This window comes from Rattus norvegicus, chromosome 18 (genome assembly GCF_036323735.1).
Source record: "Rattus norvegicus strain BN/NHsdMcwi chromosome 18, GRCr8, whole genome shotgun sequence".
Lineage (NCBI taxonomy): Eukaryota > Metazoa > Chordata > Mammalia > Rodentia > Muridae > Rattus > Rattus norvegicus.
The window spans coordinates 63,713,195-63,732,556 of record NC_086036.1 but is presented as its reverse complement, the minus strand read 5'-3'; the positions used below and the strand labels follow the sequence as shown (position 1 = coordinate 63,732,556).

The window sequence follows — 19,362 nt, the reverse complement described above, 5'->3', positions numbered from 1 at the left end:
TCTGGGTGCAGCTAGGGGTTCTCCTTCCACAAAGCTGTGAACATAGCATTGCCTGGGACTGGAGTCTCACTTGAATGCTCACCAGGGAAGCTCATTTATCTGGGCAAAGAGCTTCAGTGTGTTTACCTGTGGGTCATAGGGCACCCATAACCCTCCCAAGATAGCAACTTGCTTCACTAAGACCTACAAGGAGTCTGTTAGCAACACAGCCAACAGTACTTTTGGGAACATGACTACCAATGTGGAGGCATTCTACTGGAAGAAACTCAGTTAACCCTGAGGAGGAGGTTACATAAGGCTGTAAGAGTATGCAGCTGGGATCAGTATGAGCCATTACAGAAGCTGTCTAAAGCACTCACCATACTCTATGATAGTGTTACAAAGTATTTTTAGAATGTTACGTTCTGAACATTTTTTAACGTCCTCTGATCACCCTCCTAATCCAAAATAAGGTAATACAGGAGATGGTGTAACAACAAAAGTGGGATAACTAATTCTTCTTCAAAGAAAAGTGAACTTAATCCTTTAACTGTTTAACTCACTAAGGCAGCGTGTCACTGGTCTGTGGATGGCAAAGAAGAGTAGTGGTTCTGTAAAATTTCTGGATGTAGGAAGAGGTTTGGGAGACAAAAGGTCCCAAGAGTGGAAGGTAGAGAGACCTATACAAGGTAAACTGGCAAGGAGCCAGACTTGGGTAGAAATTTACAAAGTAAATTTACAAAGTAGCATTTCAAAATTCAATAAAAGCCAGCTTGGAAACTACAAAAGATAAAATTTGCAAAAAATCTGTAGTCACATGGTCAGATGCCAGTGTGTCTGACTAGTTTGTGAAGCAGCATGAAACACATACATCCCACCTGACCAGGGCTCCTAGTCTTTAAGAGTAAATGTATCAACTCTCACTGAGGAAAAGGATACATGGAAAACTGTCCAACTCCACAAGAGGCTGGCAAGAGAGTTTCTGGCTTCAGGTCAAGACTGTTATCAAAGCTCTGTAAAATCAAAGGCTCTCCCATGTTTAATATCAAGACTCATAAACTGTCGAACTGAAAAGGGAAGAAGGCCGTTTCAGAAGAAGCAAACAATTTCAGAGTCATAAGAAATTACCCAATTTGACTCTCTTCCTAAATCCATAAAATATTCCCATTATACATAGAAAGTCATGTTAACCCAGAGTTCAGCTCAAGACTGAAAACAGATGCCCGCTTACCCAACCACATTCTGGACTAATGAAACCAACAATGATACCCATTAATCACCAAGGGCTATGGAACGTCAGGTCTTGCCTGACTGACAAGCTCATCCTTACTACTGTGGACTCAAAAGAGCTAAGCCAGGAGAACACACCACTGGGCAATCTTAAAGCGGCTTTATAATCAGAAGGAAATACAACATTTAAGGTGATCACAGAATGCAATGTTTGCACTAATTATGTCAAGAGTAGCCTCTGTTATCTACAACGAGGTGTTCAAGTTATAGAAATTAAGGATTGAGTCCCAGCTCAACCTCTGCAGCTAGGACACCTTTAGCCTGTTAACTTCTCTGAGTTTAGTTTGTCTTTGAAAGCCTCAGCTCTAAGCTAGACCTGCTCCCATAAACCCACCTGTTAAAGATGTTCCTTCAGTAACAGAAACCATGGCAGGAAGAAGAAGCCTGCCCCAACCTCCCAGGGTCTACCAAGTCATTTAGAAGCATGACAGAGGCACCTGTAACACTACCTGGCTCTTGGAAGGCAGTCAGTAATCAACTACTTCTGATGTAACATCTGCGCCCGTTCCCAATTAATTATTTATGAATAAATGCCTAGGCCTTAAGCTTTGACTCATCCCCCGCTAACTCCTAACTTACAAAACCTGTTTATTCTAGTCTATGTCTGCCACATGGTTTATTCTAGTCTATGTCTACCTCTCCTCAGTTTCATTCATGTCCAACTTCTTCCGAGTTCAGGGTGAATCCTTGCTCTTGACTCCTTCCCAGAATCCTCTCTTCCTCCTCCATATGTCCCACTTTCTATTTCCTACCTTGGCTAATAGGCTATCAGCTTTTGATTGACAGGTGATGCTTCCACACAGTACATAAGAGATTCTCTCTACATTCTGGTGGTAAATGTGTGTGGGAACCTACAGGAAAGCCAAGTAGGAAGCCGAGGAGGGGAGCAGTGGTGGGGAAATCATGTGTCCTAGAAGATGAAGTGTCGGGGGCGGGGGGAGAGCTAGAGAGCATGCATGCGTGTCTTTAGACACAGCATGAGGGTAGCACTCGGAAAACCTCCCAGAATAGGTGGCTACAGCAGGTGCTGCTGGATGGCCTGTAACGGGCAGTGTGTGTGCCATGTGAAGTACTGTCCAGGCATTAGAGATACCCAGGAGCCAGGAGGTCCAGGTCTCTCACTTCCCCTAGTCAACATCCTTCAAACAAAGCAGACTAGCTCGCAACTATGAAAGATCACATGAAGAGGGGAGGAAGGACGCTGTGAGGGAGAACAGATCAAGGAAGACCCCTGTGATCTTGGATGATAGTTAGGAAAGACCTTCAATGCTCCAAAGAGCTTTTGAGATAGGAAGGAAATCATTCAGTTCTGAGAACGGACAAGCCAGCTGGAGATCAGTGAGTAGTGGTGATATGAGGAACACCTTGAGAGGCAAGCAGGGCCCTGCAGATGAGGGAGGCCTCCAGGCCTCCTGACCTCTGGGTCCCACAGCAACCCTTCCTGTAGAACAGCTGTGAACAGCAGGAGGCACAGGCAATAGTTTACATTAAGAAGTAGCTCTGCTTATGGCGAAAGAGAGGTTCTAAGATTACTATGGCAGATGCTAAAAGCGGTCTGAAGACGGCTGAGTCCAGACACTCTTCTAAGAGGCAACTTGGGGGACGAGGGCAAGTCATCCAAACCTGGGGTTTAGAATAGTATGAACAATGTCATTTACTAAGTTGAACAAAAACAGGGAGAAACACATGTAAGGCTGACAGAGAACCAAAAATGTGGGATGCCCATCAGAAAACCAAGGAGACACATGAGCCTGGAGCCTGGGGAGAATGTGGACATGGGGGACCACTGCCCTGAAGGCTGACCTATTAGACGTGGCCACACTAGTGGCTCTGATGAACTCAGCAATGGGTTGCTATTGTTTCAGCAGTGGGAACAGGCTCGGGAATCAACTATTCATACCCAACCGCTCTGAAGATCCCAAACGTGTTCCTAAGACAGTGAGGCGTAAGAACTGAAGGTCCAGAAAAAGGAGAGGGTCTGTGGAAGCAGAGTCACTTTTAAAGTACCCCATGTGCAAAGCAGTAGTTCCTCAGAAACAGCACAAACCCTGAAGAAATAAGGACCAGAGGGAACATTACAGAACACGCACTATTCTCAGCATTTCTGAAACTGCATATGGCCAAATGCCCACACACGTCACATCCGTAACATAAAATCTACAGTGAGCTGGGTCAGGAAGCACACTACCTGCTTGACTTGCTGAAACCTCTTTGCAGAGAGCCAAGTGTGGTGGTACATGTCCTTATCTCAGCCCTTGAGAGGCAGAGGCAGGTGGATCTCTGTGAATCTAGCTGGTTCTCTCACCCCTCCTCTTGCTTCAGGTTCCTAAGTGCCAGCATCACAGGCCTGAGGTAGCACACCTGGCTTTGCAAGGTTTTCCTCTGAGCAAGAGAGAAATGAGAATGCTGATGTTCACTTTCTATTAGACTCACAGTCATGCCTTTTAACTGTTCTTGTGTGGATGTTGTCCGGGAAACTTTATCCAAGCTTAAAATGCTACCCAGCTGAGATCCCAGGGCCACAACACCACAACAGAAGCAACACCTATGCTGTGGGCTTGTATCACTTCCCACAAGGCTGCTGGCTAGGCCTGCGGCCATGTTTAGGAGATGCACCAGTGACTAGCCAGAAAGCAGTCACTCACCTTGCACCTCCTGGGTGGCATGCTGCCTTCCTGACCTCACAGGTCCTGCTCCTTTACCCCTCCCACCCCCTTCCCATCCCCTTTGAATGCCACAGATTCGCCTCATCCTGTTGGGCAGTACATGACTGCAAAGGTCCTGTCCAAACTGGATCAGGGAGCAACTGTCCTGTCCAGCACTAAATCCAGTGAACTGGAAACAAACAAGCTTTCTCCCATCTCTACACAGAATTCGAAGGCTTTCTCAACAACCAGCTAATGGACAGAAGCTGTATAATACAGAAGAAATCGGAACAGACTCTGAAGCCTGTTCTTGGCAACCATTAGGAGGGTAAAGCAATATTCTCATTTTTATAATGTGGCATCATATAAAAAGACAAGTACAGTTTAAAAACATCAACTTTATTTGTAAACATATGCCATATTTATTCAGAATGTCATAATTAATGTAAAAATAGAACCTTCTCTCCTGTAAATGTTAATACTGTGAACTAGATACATGATATTTAGTGAGGACTTTAGGAATGAATTCTTTAAAAAACAAATCTATAATTTATATACATTGAATTTATCATACAAAATATATACAACTGCATAATTTTGATGTAGAAAAATGAGATTGCCAAAAGTAAGTAGGTCATTTACACAGCATGTATTCTAGTCAACTTTTCCCAAGGGATTCACCAATTAGTCGGACAGCAATACTCTTGCCTTCATCTGTCTGGATCACAAGTAAAGCTTCGAATCTGCCCACCGTCTCTGGCCTGAAGTGCACCGGGATGTGGATATAGTGTCGGGCCCTGTGGAGAAGGACATGGGGAGATATGACAGCGGCCATCAGCTGCCTGCTACAGCCCAGGCCAGAACCAAGAACCAGGAAGCGCTGCATGGAACTCTAATTTCTTCCATGCTGATATTAAACAAGAGGCTAAAGAAAGGAAAGTCTCGAATGGAGGTGACACAGCTATAGAGTGCCTGAGGTGTGGTTAATCCCCAGCACTCTCCTGTGTTCTTGAATCAGGGTTCTCATGTAGTTCAAGAGGCTCTCAAACTTGCTGTGTGGCCAAGAGAGACCCAGAATTGTAACCCTCCTTACCTACGCCTCCCACACAAGGGTTCTGTGACTAGTTACAGAAGCCAGGGCTTCAATCATGATCAAGGGAAGCACAGTCCCCAACAGAGCTATGTACCCAAGCCCAAAACAAACAAAATGAAACAAAAAACAAAATACGCCAATTGGATTAACAGAACATTGGAACTCTAGCTAGAGCTAGCCAGGTAAAATAGGAAAGAGAAATGCATTTTGCTTCTCTGCACCCATATACAAATCTAAGTCACTATCGACCTACAGATCTACCTATATAAAATCCTGGCTTTACTTAACTCAGGCATCATATTGTACTGTAAGAAATAATTAAAACAGCTCCCATTCTTATCAACATTACTGTGTAAGTTCGCTCTAAAATCTGAATAAAGAATTATCCTTGACGCTTTATTTTTAGGTTATGTAGACTGGCCAGGAGGGCCTGTGTGAAAGAGCAATAGCAGCAGAGGTGAGTCTCGTCCGTAAAGCTGTCCCTGGATAGACTTATGGCCTGCCCATATGTAGTCAGCAACTCTTGGTTTAATCATACAAGTCAGAGTTAGAATCCCTCCACAGAGTGACGGGATTTTGTGTTAATTCTGTTACTAAACATTGTTACTAATGTTTCTTAATGAAACCCAGTACTGGCTTTCAGATGCAGAAGGGCTTCCCAGGCGGAAAAGACGGCTCGGAGGTTAAGAGCACTGGCTGCTCCTGCACCAATCCCAGAGGACCTAATGCCCTCTTGTGGATTAGCTGGTTCCAAGCACACAAGTCACACATATATACAGGCCGGTAAGGATTCATACACAAAATATAAAACCATCTTTTTAGAAAGCAGGAAAGAACTAGTTGCTGAAAAACTATCTGCTTATTTTCACCTGTGGTGAACCCCTCCCCTCACAAACACATGATTAAAAATAAAATCAATCTTTAAGAATCAAAAGTGTTCCTAAGTGTCTTTCGATGCAGTAAACAGGATCCACCGTGACGGTTAACACCGTCCTTCAGACAAGATCCAGAACCCACTGAGGACAAAGCCTGTGAGAAGGACTCGCACTACTTATGCCCAGCACCAGTCCCCAGGCTGCGGTCCTGGACTGCAAGCTAAACAAGCGCCCTGAGCACCAGCACTGCTCTTGCATGTGGCTTCCTGACCGTGGCTGCAATGTGATTAGCTACCTCACATGGACCTTCTCACCAGAGCAGGACAGACTGGGAGACGACATGAGTCTTCTTCCTTAAGCTGCTTTTTTGTTGGGTATTTTTCATAGAAAAATAACTAAAACACCAAGGTTGTACCCAAAAGTAGGGTTCAACTTAAGACAATATTCTCTAGCTCTAGGGCAAGAAGCCCACAAACTCACGTCAATAATGACATTTACATTAACCTGTGTGATAATGGGCGCCTTTTCTTTTTAAAGGACAGTTTTATCGTGGTGTCCAGGACAGCTCTCAGGACAGCAGAAACTGCAGGCGTGTCCCACTAGAACTCTGCACCTTCTACACGTTTAAAACTGGTTTGGAAACTGAGTAAAGTGCTATCACACACACACACACACACACACACACACACACACACACACACGCGCGCGCGCGTATATGATGTATATGTTCTTATACATATATATACATTATATAAATAATATATATAGAAATAAGCTCCCGTATTCTACTGGGGCTGTTATAGTGCAATCTACGAGAAGTAGCAAAATGGTGACTAAATCCAGGCAGCTTCAAACAGATGAACTACATTTTGTTAAAAATTGAGATGAAGCAAAACATATGAAATAATCTGACATTTCAATTGTCAAAATTACATCTGAATTTAGGTGGTATCAATAATTAACAAATGCATAGAGTCACAAAGATAACTAATTTTATATCAACAACAGACTGAATACTGTGGCCCTACCCCCAAAACTTGTCTTAGACCTGGTCATTTTCTGGCTTACACCTGTTATGGCTCAAAAACAAAACAAATAATAAAACCAAAAACCATTAGTTTCTGAGTAGAGGGAACACAAAGTCTAGACTTAAAAATACCCAGTGGTACCTGCAGGAGGACGACTGGGAAACATCACAATAAACGATTCCTAACTCACTGCAGAGTACCATCTCCATTAGTGAAAGTTCAAAGTGGTGATGTCAGTCCTGACTGGGGAGAGCAGCACTGAGCAGCAATGGTTACAAGGTAGCCCTGAGGTGATTAAGCTGTGTCTGCTGTGGACACAAAAGAGCAAGAGCCGTGGATCAAAGCCTGTGGGACCATCACAAAGCCTGAGGGGCCACCACACTGTTAAGTGACCTACAGAGAGTAATGACACACTCTAGGCAGGATTCTTCGATTGCTTGGCTACCCGTGAAGGATGAGCAGAATACCCCTCTCTGTGTCGCCAATGAAAGAAGGAAGCTGCAAAGAGGAAATTCTCCTATCCTCAATCCCAAAGTGCAAGTTCTGACTCCACCCGTCAGAAGAACAGAACAGTGCTTCTCACTAAACTCACCTCAAAGAGTACCTGGAGTGTTTGATGTGGAAAGGCTCTCTGGGGCTCAAAAACTTCAGCTGGAAAGTAAGCGGGAACACATTGTAACAGTAGGGAAATTTGGAGTTTGTCAAATGTAAAACTCAGCTTTGCTTTACAGAGACACTGGGTAAATTTATGTTCAGCCAAAAAAATTAGAGACTCGCGTAACAGAAACACATTTAAAGAGTTTTAACATGAATTTTCTCTATTCTGATTAATGGAAATGTTATTTAGAAATGTACTATGTAGCAGAGGATATAAGGAAAAAAAGTTAAAATTTTTAAATTTGATTTTCAAAATAAAGACCACAAATTGCAAATAAATTTCTTTTCAAATACAGATAGCATTAAAGCATTTTTAAAATGCATTACAACTGAAATATACAGAATATATCTCTAGTCATTAAGAAAATAATTTTTTGGGGCTGGGGATTTAGCTCAGTGGTAGAGCGCTTACCTAGGAAGCGCAAGGCCCTGGGTTCGATCCCCAGCTCCGAAAAAAAGAACCAAAAAAAAAAAAAAAAAAGAAAATAATTTTTTGAACCCCAAGTAACATTTTCAACTTACTGTATGAGTGAAAAAAGAATTATTTCGTAAATTGACTTTCAGCATCCTGGACTCCCCAAGTTTGGTTGGCAGGAACACGTAGACATCCTTTGGGGCATATACTCCACCATGACTCAAGTCAGGCTGCCTGCTTTGGGGAGAGATTTACAAAGACAATTAAGAGTCTGTGACTACAATGTTTCCATTATGTTCCGAGCTTATCTAATCATGTGATGCCACAGGGGCTCTTCAGGCGGGCTGGGTCTGGGCACTGTGAATGTGACTTCTTTCCCATTTCTGCTTCAGTTCCTGTCACCTAGGCCAATCATATTTCCATAGGCTACTCTGAGGTGTCCACAGATGCTGACCTCTCTGAGAACCGTGGCCTTTCCACGGTAAAGGCAGGACTGTCAGGGCCCCTCCATTTGAAAACTGGAGGTGAGACTTGGGCAATCCACCACCACCCCTACCCTCAACTTTAGCATCTTTCAACAACATCAGAGTTCAAAGACTATGAGAGGAACTGATAAGTGGACAGCAGAAAGAGGACGCTCTTTATAAAGTGTTCTATTTCTTTACAACAAAGTGCGTTATTGCCAGCATTAGAAGGCAGAGGACCAAATATATATACCAAACTTAGTGAGTTTTAGTTTACCTTCTTCTTCTAAAGCTCTTATTCCAGAAATAATTTAATTATTTATCTGTCATAAAAAAGATTTTTCATTGGGTATGATAAATATTACCATTAGAACAGTATAATGATATGAAGAACAGTATAATGATCTTTAAAAAATGTTAAGAATGTACTTTCAGGGCTGAGAGACCGCTCAGTAGTTAAGAGGACTTCCCGCTCTGGCAGAGGACACAGGGTTGTTTTTAGAGCGCACACGGTAGTTCACAACTGCCTGTGGCTCCAGTTCTAGGGCATCTGCCACTGTATTCTGGACTTCAAGAACACCCGCACTTAGGTGGTGTGCAGTCACACAGACACACACACTCATCAAATGAAAGTAACAGGACTTAAAAAGTAATGCTCAAGTACTTTCAATCTGCGCATGCCTGAAACCCCAGTTCTTGGGAGGTGTGGGTGGGTGATGCGATGTTTGACATCATCCTAGCAAATGCAGGCTAGCCTGGCCAACATAGACACACAGACCAGGCTACTTCCTTAAGGTTGTGTTATTTTATTGTGTGCCCATGGGTATGTCTGTACACGTGTGAGAACCTTTGTGTAGTGCAGGTGGAGGCCAGAGGCGAGCAGTGGACTGATCCCCTGGAGCTGACATTACGAGCAGTTCTCACAGCCCAACAAGGAAACTGGGAACTATACTGCAGTCCCCTGCAAAAGCAGCAAGCACTCCTAACTGCCGAGCTGTCTTTCCAGCCCCAGAATCTACCTTCATGCTCTTCTTACAGAAATATAAAACAGCACAACCATTTTGGGACAACGATTTGCCAACTTGTTTTAAAGTTAAAATATGCTTATTGGGGTAGTAGTTAGTTTTATTCAAAATAAATAAAAGCATTTATTCTCACAAATGTACATGAAAGACAGGCACAGTAGTACAAGCCTTTACTCCCTGCCCGGGAGGCTGAGGCAGGTGCATCTCTTAGTTCAAGGATGGGTACAGATACCCACATGTCAATAGGAAGTACAGTTCCTATAATGGAATGCAGAACAGTAACAAGGATAAACTCTATGCTCATCAGCAGTAATGAATCACAGGAAGTGTAATGTTGAAAGAACAGACCCAGAGATGTGCATGCTTACAAAGCTAAAGCAAAATGAATCCTATGAAACAGAAGCCAGAGCAGAATACACTGTACTTCAAGGGATGCGTTAGAACCTTTCGGGCGAGAGGTATTATCTTGGTGAAGAAGGAAGTGACTCCTCTGAGAACCAAGGTGAACAGAAACTGTCAAGATGGACACAGCGCACACACCCAGGCATGTGAGAAGAGGTCTCAGACACAGCGCGCCTCCGGGACACAACTGCAGGGTCTACTTTAATGAGGGTATCTCTGGAGGAGCGTGAGTCTTCAGGATCCTTTTCTGCTGTGATGCTCTGTATAGGGGGGGAAAAAAATCACAAAGTGGGAGGAGAAAAGGAGAATACTCCAGAAAGCACAAAGACATTTCCTCATAGGAATTCCATTATTTAAAAAGAAAGACTGTAAAGACATGATTGTCTTTAAATCCTGTGGACTGCAAACTCTGTTCTGTAAACCCTAGTCTTTTTGTCCCAATGTAAATGGCCATACACTACATACACATAGACAGCAATTCACATACTTAGGTCAAATGTGGTTCGTGTGGAGTTTAGACAACAGGGGCTAATGCGGACTGCAAAGACATCAGCTAATAAAGCCCGACAAGAACCTTAAGATACGAGGCTACACAACACATTAGTGATAAGGAAACCATATTGTGTGTTCTGAGATGTTTTTTCGTTTAGGGTTTAATACATACACACTTGCTTATTGAACGCAGGACAATACTCACCTGGCCCGAGAGCTGGAATCTCAATGTGTGTTTCATGTGAGGTTCCTTAGCAGGGTGGCACTCAACGTCCCAAAACTGGGCGTAATTGCCTCTGTCTCTGGGCAGAAACGTGATGGAGACCTACAAAACACAAGGCAAGACACACGGGCCCCAACTTTACACACAGATTAGGAACTCAAAGTTCACTGTAAACCGAGTAAAGTGACAAATGCATCTACATTGGCTAGTTTCCCCTCTGAAAACAACTGATCTGAGGGCTTGAGAGTGGTTAAGGGCACTGGCCGCTCCTCTAGAGAACCCATGTTTGAATCTCAGCACCAACACGATGGCTCACAACCAACCATAACTCTAGTTCCAAAGGATCCAAGTCCCCCTTCTGGCCTCCTCAGACACTACATGAATGTGGTATACAGATACACATGAAAAATGCATACACATAAACTAGTAATTTTAAAACAAGGATTTGGACAATTTTATCACTAGTATGACATATCTAAAATATATTTCTGAAATCCCACCATGAAACAAGCTCCTCTTTCAACCTCATCAATGAGGCCTTCTCAGTGAGACATGAGAATAGAGGAAGGTGAGGGTCACCAGCCCAATAAAGCAAATGGTGCTAACCTGTACCAGCACACACAGTAAGTAATTCAGAATGCTAGTCAGGGCTAATACAGCTCGTACAGCAGCTGCCCTGCTCATACAGCTTAGGTACACACAACCTGCACATGTACAACCTGTGACTGCTCGGCTAAAGGCCCCCAATGGCGATTCTGGTTGGTGACAACAGGAGAAAGCTCCCAACAGTAATCAGGTATCTGTAGCAGTATCCAGGGTCCAAGAAACCTAAGTGTAGACAACTGGACCTTTACAGCACCAACTGCAAACCCTGCTTCTCATACAGGCAGTGTCCAGTGTCACCCACAGTTAGGACTGACTGCATGGGCACCAACAACCCACAGAGCTGCCAGCTTCTAACAGTCAGGCACTTACTTCCCTTCCCTGTGGCTGCTGAGGCAAGCAAGGGAAATGAAGCACAAAACAAAACAACAAAAACAAAAACAAAACAAAAGAAAAAACCCAAGTGCTACTGAACCCATGTAGGAATCTTCTCCAAAACCCCACCAAGGCAATAGGCTGTCTGACAGCCTTAAATGTGAAAGGTTCCAGTGTCGTTGCTGTGGTGACTAGGATGAAGCAAAACCCCACTGAACAAACGCTGACAGGAGCTCGGAGTGCAAGTGGAGTGGGGAAACAGGCTGCAGCCCCCAGTGAGTGAGGTCTGCCTGCTCTCTGAGGAGATTACCACAACGAAATGACTACTGGTAGAAGATGCAGAAGCAGCCCCTCTCTACACAAAGGTCATTAGCCACCCACGTCTGAAAAAAACTTGGGGTCCCCTTTTGACACTTCAGTGGCAGAGAATGGAGCCCACTCACCTAGTTGATATACCCTTAAGGGTGTTGCTAAGCTCTCTTGCCCCTCCTGGGTTTGATGGGAAAGGAGAGCACGAGAGAGACAGATATGTGGGTTAGACTGTCTGAGGGGAAAGAGAAGGGAAACCATAGGTCCTGGCTCCCAGCTAGAATCCACTCAGCCTGCTCTGCAGCCCGGAAAGAAGACTGCCTCCAAGACAGACCTATTAGTAGCTTGCCACAGTGGCTGGCAGCTTCTGCTTCAAGTAAGGAACTCACTGGACCTCCTAATGTTCTGCCCTCAAGGATTCAACCTACAGCTGTAAGTAGGGAACTCATTTTTACCCCGCCCCAAGGTGCAAACAGGAGTCCATCTCTGAACCTGCCTATAGCCCTCAAGATCTGCCACAAAGACAAGAGGCTGCTATAACTCATTTTCTGCAGACTTGCTCTGCAAGGAACTGCTCCTGGCTGGCATCCTGAGACCCTGAAGACTTGGAGCTCTAACACTTGCTGATACTTTCTGAGCTGGCACCTTGTGCGGGGCACAGTGCTGTCCTCCACTTCCTATTTAAGTTGTTGCTCCCATGTGGCCCTTTTCCCTCCACTGACTGCCCATTCTGTTCTCGGATATCTTGGGACAAGAAAACTTGCCATCTCACTGTGTTAACAATGCAACAATATTTTAAAGCAGTACTTTATAGAGTCAGTGTTTAAAGTCGTCTTTACCAAAGAAATTAAGAGTTAATAGCAGAGGTCACCAATGAATCATATCTCTGAGTCTGAACTAATAAAACACTAAAACATGTAAGTCTCGTGTGAGCATGTGGCCTCACTCCTGCCCCTGCACAGTGGGAAGATGATAACCCAGATTCTGAGAGCTGAGCAGCAAGGACGGAGCAGACCCAGAGGAGAACACGGTCCCAGCCCAGGAAATTAAACACTCAACGAAGCAGAGGAAAGCAAGCATGAAGACAACAGCGTCCAACTCAAGTACAAAACAGGCGTTCGTCTACAACCAGGAAACGTCAGGCCTCTTTAACATTTAAACTCAAAGCAAAACAAAGGGGGAAACCTGGCATCACTGTCCATCACACACTCAGTACACTTACTACCCCGCTCAGCCTGTAGAGCCCACTGACAAATGCTTCAAAAGCTTACTGCACACCACTGATACCTTTCAGTCATGCAACTGCCCGGGAGTCACCCTATGTTCCTATCCAGTAACTCCCAATCCACCAGGCCAAACTCGGGTGGAATGGTCTCTTTGGTTTATTGTCAGTGTCCTATCCAGAGGGAAAGTGCATCTGTTCACATTTCCCTAGGAAAAGTCACACAGTAAAAAACAAAAACAACAACAACAACAACAACAACAACAACAACAAAAACGGGGTTGGGGATTTAGCTCAGTGGTAGAGCACTTGCCTAGCAAGCGCAAGGCCCTGGGTTCAGTCCTCAGCTCTGAGGGAGGAAAAAAAACCCACCATGGAGCTTACATTTCTAAGTAAACAAATATACATACATACATACACACACACACACACACACACAGACACACACACACACACACACACACACAGACACACACACACACACGAGAATTCCTGGCTTCCTGGCTCTCTGCACAGTGAGTACAGCATTGAGACCTCATCGGGTAAGTCTTTGGACAGTGGATAGAGTTAATGCAGACACACACTCACAAATGGTCAAAGTACAGGGAGCGTATCAAGGGAGTTCTCAGTCACAGATAGACTCAGAGACCATCTGGGAAGAGACGCTTCAGAGGATCAAACCAAAACAGTGTCCTCTGGACATGACAGGACTGCTGACCTCATGCACTCACAGCAGGGCTCTAACGGAAAAAAAATCCCACACCACTCCCAGTTAGCTCTCTGCACCTCATGCCTGTGGCTCTCAGCTACTGCTGCAGCATCATGGCTGCTTGCCTACTGCCATGCTCCCTGCCATGATAGCTATGGACTCTAACCCTTTGTAAGCCCGAAATAAACTCCTAAGTTGCTTTGGTCACAGTGTCTTATCACAGCAATAGAGCAGTAACTACGACAACAGGCTTGCCAGCCTTGGAACTCACTGTATAGAACAGGCTGCCTCAAATTTAGATCCACCTGCTTCTGCCTCCAAAGTGTTAGGATTAACAGTATGTGCACATGTCTAGTAGTTATTTGAATTTATTCAGAAGTATATATCCAGAAGTAGAAATGCTAAGGCATATTGAACTTCTACGTTTAGTTTAAGAATTGTCAAACTTGGGGCTGGGGATTTAGCTCAGTGTTAGAGCGCTTACCTAGGAAGCGCAAGGCCCTGGGTTCGGTCCCCAGCTCAAAAAAAAAAAAAGAATTGTCAAACTTTATTTATATGACTACACCATATTATAATACATTCCCAACATCAACACATGAGAATTCTAGTTTTATGTTTTTAAAAATCACATCATAAACATTTTAGTAGATTATCAAGTGACAGATCATTTCTGACTTTGATTGCATTTTACAAATGACTAACTATTCTAAGTGTTTTGAATTAATGGCTACTTGTATATCTTCTTGGAGAAACATCTATTTGAATCCTTGGCTTATTTTAGAAATTGAATCATTTATCTAAGGCATAAATGTTAAACATTCTAAATGTAAGTCTTTGTCAAATACATGATTTTCAAATATTTCTCCCACCTTGAGGATCTTTTTATTTTATGGAGTTATTTAGATGCCTAAGTATTATTAATTTTAACAATTCGCCATCATTTGACACCTTTATTGGTGTCATACTTAAGATACCAGTGCGTAATGAAGATTTGTTGTACGTATTTTCTAAGGCTGTATACTTTTTTCCTTGACCCATTTGAGTTAATTTTCTGAATCATTGCTGTAGTTTGCATGTGTAACATCTGTCAGTCTCACATGTTTGGACACTCCTGCCCAGCTGGTGGTGCTGTTTCAGAAGGCTCTGGAACCTTTGGGAACTCTGTGTCCACCTGAAGGAAATGGATCCCTGGGAACAAGCCCCGAAGTGTTATAGCTCAGCCCACCTTCCTGTCCACCCTGTGCTTCTTATTCTGCTAAGAGGTGAGGCAATGGGAGGCCAACTACACACTCCTGTCACTTCTTCTCCTCCATGAAGGGCTGAATCCCCTCAAACTGGGGCCAAAACACTTCCAGCCCCCAGGCTGATGCCTGTCAGGTATTTTGTCATTGCAATGAGCAAAGTAACTATGCTGTGGTGACAGGTGAGGCTCACATTTGACCTGCGCAGATCATGTCATCCGTCTGCATTTGCTGTATTTCTCCGCTTTGCCTTGGTTCCCTAATTAACAATACCAGCTGAGCACAGACATAAGGGCTGTTTCCTGGCCACTGTCTGTGCCCCTGTCACCATGCTCCGACAGTGGGAGGTTTGAAACTGAGTACTGAGTCCTCCCCACGGGGCTCTTCTCATGCTCTTTCCACTACCGTGGATCCCTGTGGATCCAACTCTGTGAACTTTAGGACCACTCTGCCAACCTAAAACAAAACTAACAGGAAGCAATAGTGGGAACACGGAGAAGTAAAAGAAGGTTGGACAGGAACACACACTAAGAAAGCAAATGCTTAGTCCCAGAGATACTGAAACCTAAAAGGAGAAGACTACACACATACACAGACATACACAGACATACACACTCACACTCACACACACACTCACACACACACACACTCACACACACACACACTCACACACACACTCACACACACACAGACATACACATTCACACTCACACACTCACACACACACTCACTCACACACACTCACACACACACACACATCCTTTTCCTGCTTATTCTGTGATATAATACATAACATACCTGGTGCCATCCTGGTTTATGCTAATACCAACTTTCCTATTAAGTATGACATTTTCTATTAATCTCAAGGCAGATTAGTGCCATCAGTGATGGGCTGTCACCATGTCAAGTGCAAGTGTAACAGCAGATCAGTGACTCAGCACAGTGTTGCATGTGGTCCCAACTAACTGATCCTAGTAAATCTGGAAGCACCTGGAGTTCTGTCCTGTGACTTTCTAACGTGAATACAACGTCAAACGGATGCCAGGTTAGTTATGGACCCTCTTCTGTGATTCTGACATGGCAAAGCCCCAAGGCCTTCCTTCCTAACTTTCTCGGTCACCAGCACACTTAAAACCCTATGGCAGTCACCTATTTGCTCTGAAATGAGCATTTTTTTTTCTTTTTTTCGGAGCTGGGGACCGAACCCAGGGCCTTGCACTTGCTAGGCAAGCGCTCTACCACTGAGCTAAATCCCCAACCCCTGAAATGAGCATTTTTAAATACAGAAATTTTTCTGAAAAGTAAAAGCAATTAAACCCATAAATAAAACAAGATTTAAAAAATTTAAAGCCCACGTACATTTTTTAAAAATTTTATGTGCATTTATATGTATTATGTATATATACATATATACACACACATGTATGTATGTATGTATGTATGTATGTATGTATGTATGTATGTATCTAGAGCCCAGATGAGTCAGATCCTTTGAAGCTGGAGATACAGATGGCTGTGAGCCACCAAAATGGGTGCTGAGAAACAGCAGGAAGTGCTCCTAACTGAGCCATTCCTCCAGGCCCCTGGCTAGGGTTTTGAGTAAGACGACGTACGTAACAATAATGGAGGGCTGGAGAGATGGCTCGGTGGTTAAGAGCTCTGCTTGCTCTTCCAGAGGACCCGGGTTCATTCCCAGCACCCACAAGGCAGCTCACAACTGTCTGTAACTCCTCTTCCAGGGACCTGATGCCCTCGTACAGACATACATGCAGGCAAAACACCAGTGCACGTATAAAAATAAAACCAGAACACAACTGAAAACAAAATAAAAGTTAAAAAAAAAAAAAAACAACATGGTGGCTCGCAACCATCTGTAATGAGATTGGATGCCCTCTTCTGATGTGTCTGAAGACAGCTACAGTGTACTTATATATAATAAATAAATAAACGTTTTAAAAAAAAATAATGGAAAAGAGGTCATAAATCCAAAAGAGAGTAAGGAGGAGTAATGGGAGGTTTTGGAGGGAGGAGGGGAAGGCAAAAATGATGTAACTATTATAATCTCAAAATATAAAAGAAACAATTTTAAAAATCATACTTTGAAAATAAATAAAAGTTCCCAATAGCTGGAAGGTTTTGCTACCCATGAAAAAATACTGAAAACTCTACTGTGACTGTTGAATTTTTCTGAAGAACGGTGGTTCCAATGGCTACAGCTGGTACACAGAACTGTCTTGGTCAGTGAAGTTTGATTTTGACACAGAAGCTGCAGTCCCTGTCCCTACACTCAGTGCTCTTTAGCTAGCGCGTCTCTGGAAGCAGACACCTGCCACAGCATAACAGAAGTGTGCCTGTGCCAAGCGGACCTCCTCTCCCGTGGACACAGCATAACAGAAGTGTGCCTGTGCCAAGAGGACCTCCTCTCCCGTGGACACAGCATAACAGAAGTGTGCCTGTGCCAAGCGGACCTCCTCTCCCATGGAAAGCTGGTCTGAAGGAGACAAACTGAGGCAACCAGGTCACACGATTCATTGCTGGTGAAATAATACGCCCTTAGCAGCTGTGAATAAAATCCCAAAACTCACCTTTTGGAGTCCATGGCCTTCTAGTGTGCCAGAAATGGGAGAACATCTGAACGCTGTATAGGTAGCTCTAAAAACATCTCCAGTTTCATCGACTCCCTGGGAAATAATAATTTAAAATAATTAGATGGCTATTTAATTATTCAAATGGTAAAAATCACACCCAATAAACTAATCAAAGAGACCTCATCATTCTTAGTTATGGAGGGCAGGACAAACCTATCTCAAAATGGAGCTTGGAGCACACACTCCTAAGAAAGAGCCTCCTGCGCAGACGAGCTCTGTGCATGCCATCACGTCGGCTGTCACCAGCACACAAAAGTTCAAATTTGTCCTCTGTGAGCTTGATGCTATTTATAATGCCAAATGACGGTCTGCCCCAAAGACCCCAGCGCCCTGCTGAACGTACACTGTAATACTGCTGCAAAACGAAATCAGTATTGCGATGTACGCAGTAACTATCCACCTCAACTGTGCCACAGCCAGGCACAGGGCTGCACTCCTCTGATCCCAGCACTCAGGATCAGAGGCAGGAGGATCTCTATGAATTTGAGGCCAGTCTAGTCTACATAGTTCTAGGCCAGGCAAGGTTACATAGAACTCTTATTGTACAAAAGAAAAACCACCCACAAATAGTATCACAAAATACTGAACCATACCGATGACAAGCTATTCTCTTTGGGCAGTAGCACTGAAGAGCTATACAGCAGGTGGCACGGTGACAATCACCAGCAGTGTTCCACCCCACCTGTAGCAGCTCCCATGGGCTGACACATGGCAGACGTAACAACATGTGTACACAGGGCACAGAGCACAGTGCACACAGAAGGAAACAGTGTGTGCACGCAGGCTCAGTAACAAAACACTGAACATTTCTCAAATTAAATTATTTCAGATAAAAATCAGACTAAGAAAATTTTCCAAGCTGACTCTTGGAATTATCTGGTATAAAAGACTGGATACACACCACCCCGCCTACAGAGACACACAAGTGAGGGAACTGGCAGCACACAACAAGATGTCAACCTGTATTCAGGGTCTGACACAGCTCACAGAGTCTCAACAGTTAGATGACTAACCTTGACATAAGGGGGAGCAAAAGATGACAGGTGCCACTTTACATTTGTGGGCCCACAATTCTCCAGTTCCAGATAGTTCTCTGAAAAGAAAAAAGAATGCACCACTTGACTCTGAGAAGTCAGTGGCAAACAGTTCTGTGACAAACTTCATGACCTTACAGTCCAGTGGAAACTACGGAATTTTCTAGAGAATCAGATGTGTCAGATATCCTGTTTTTGTTTTTGTTTTTTTCAAAAGCACAATGCATAGATATTGAAGGACTGAACCATGAAAGGAAGATTACAATGGACTAGGACAGGTGTCAATGCTCACATGGGCAGAGGAGAAGGGAGGAAGCTTCTGTCCTGGGTCCAACACCTCTACAAACTTTACATCACCCTAGCACACATCAAGCACCAGCCGCCGTTTACAGGTCAGTGCTCAGGGAAACCACAGAGAAGGGAAAGGGCACAGGTGGTGGCAGGGTGCAGGGCATCAGTGGGCCCAGAGCTCCAGTTCACAGAACTCCAGAAGCTGGCTACAAGAGTAGCGCACTGTAGGCTTGCCGAAAGGGGCTCACAGGAGGAGAAACGGAAGACCAAGCAAAGGACAGGGCCAGGATTGAGACCTGAAAAAGCAGACTAGGCAGGCCTAGATGTAAGTGGAAGGCATCC

At 44.1% G+C, this 19,362-nt stretch overlaps 1 protein-coding gene across 6 annotated transcripts in view; it reads right to left on the bottom strand.

Moving 5' to 3' along the window:
- Positions 1-4,292: 4,292 nt before the first annotated feature.
- Cep192 (centrosomal protein 192) overlaps positions 4,293-19,362 on the bottom strand; it is an 84,449-nt gene continuing 69,379 nt past the window's right edge. For 4 of the 6 annotated variants that reach the window (XM_056984938.2, XM_063277312.1, XM_056984939.2 and 1 more), the window contains 7 exons: positions 18,709-18,788; positions 17,633-17,728; positions 10,571-10,690; positions 10,012-10,133; positions 8,090-8,219; positions 7,503-7,561; positions 4,293-4,711 (listed from right to left, as the gene is read on the bottom strand). In XM_056984938.2, coding sequence (XP_056840918.1) covers positions 4,573-4,711; positions 7,503-7,561; positions 8,090-8,219; positions 10,012-10,133; positions 10,571-10,690; positions 17,633-17,728; positions 18,709-18,788 — 746 coding nt within the window. In that variant the 3' untranslated portion in view covers positions 4,293-4,572. The remainder of the gene's footprint in view (positions 4,712-7,502; positions 7,562-8,089; positions 8,220-10,011; positions 10,134-10,570; positions 10,691-17,632; positions 17,729-18,708; positions 18,789-19,362) is intronic. The other 2 variants (XM_063277311.1, NM_001402401.1) reach the window with 1 other exon arrangement.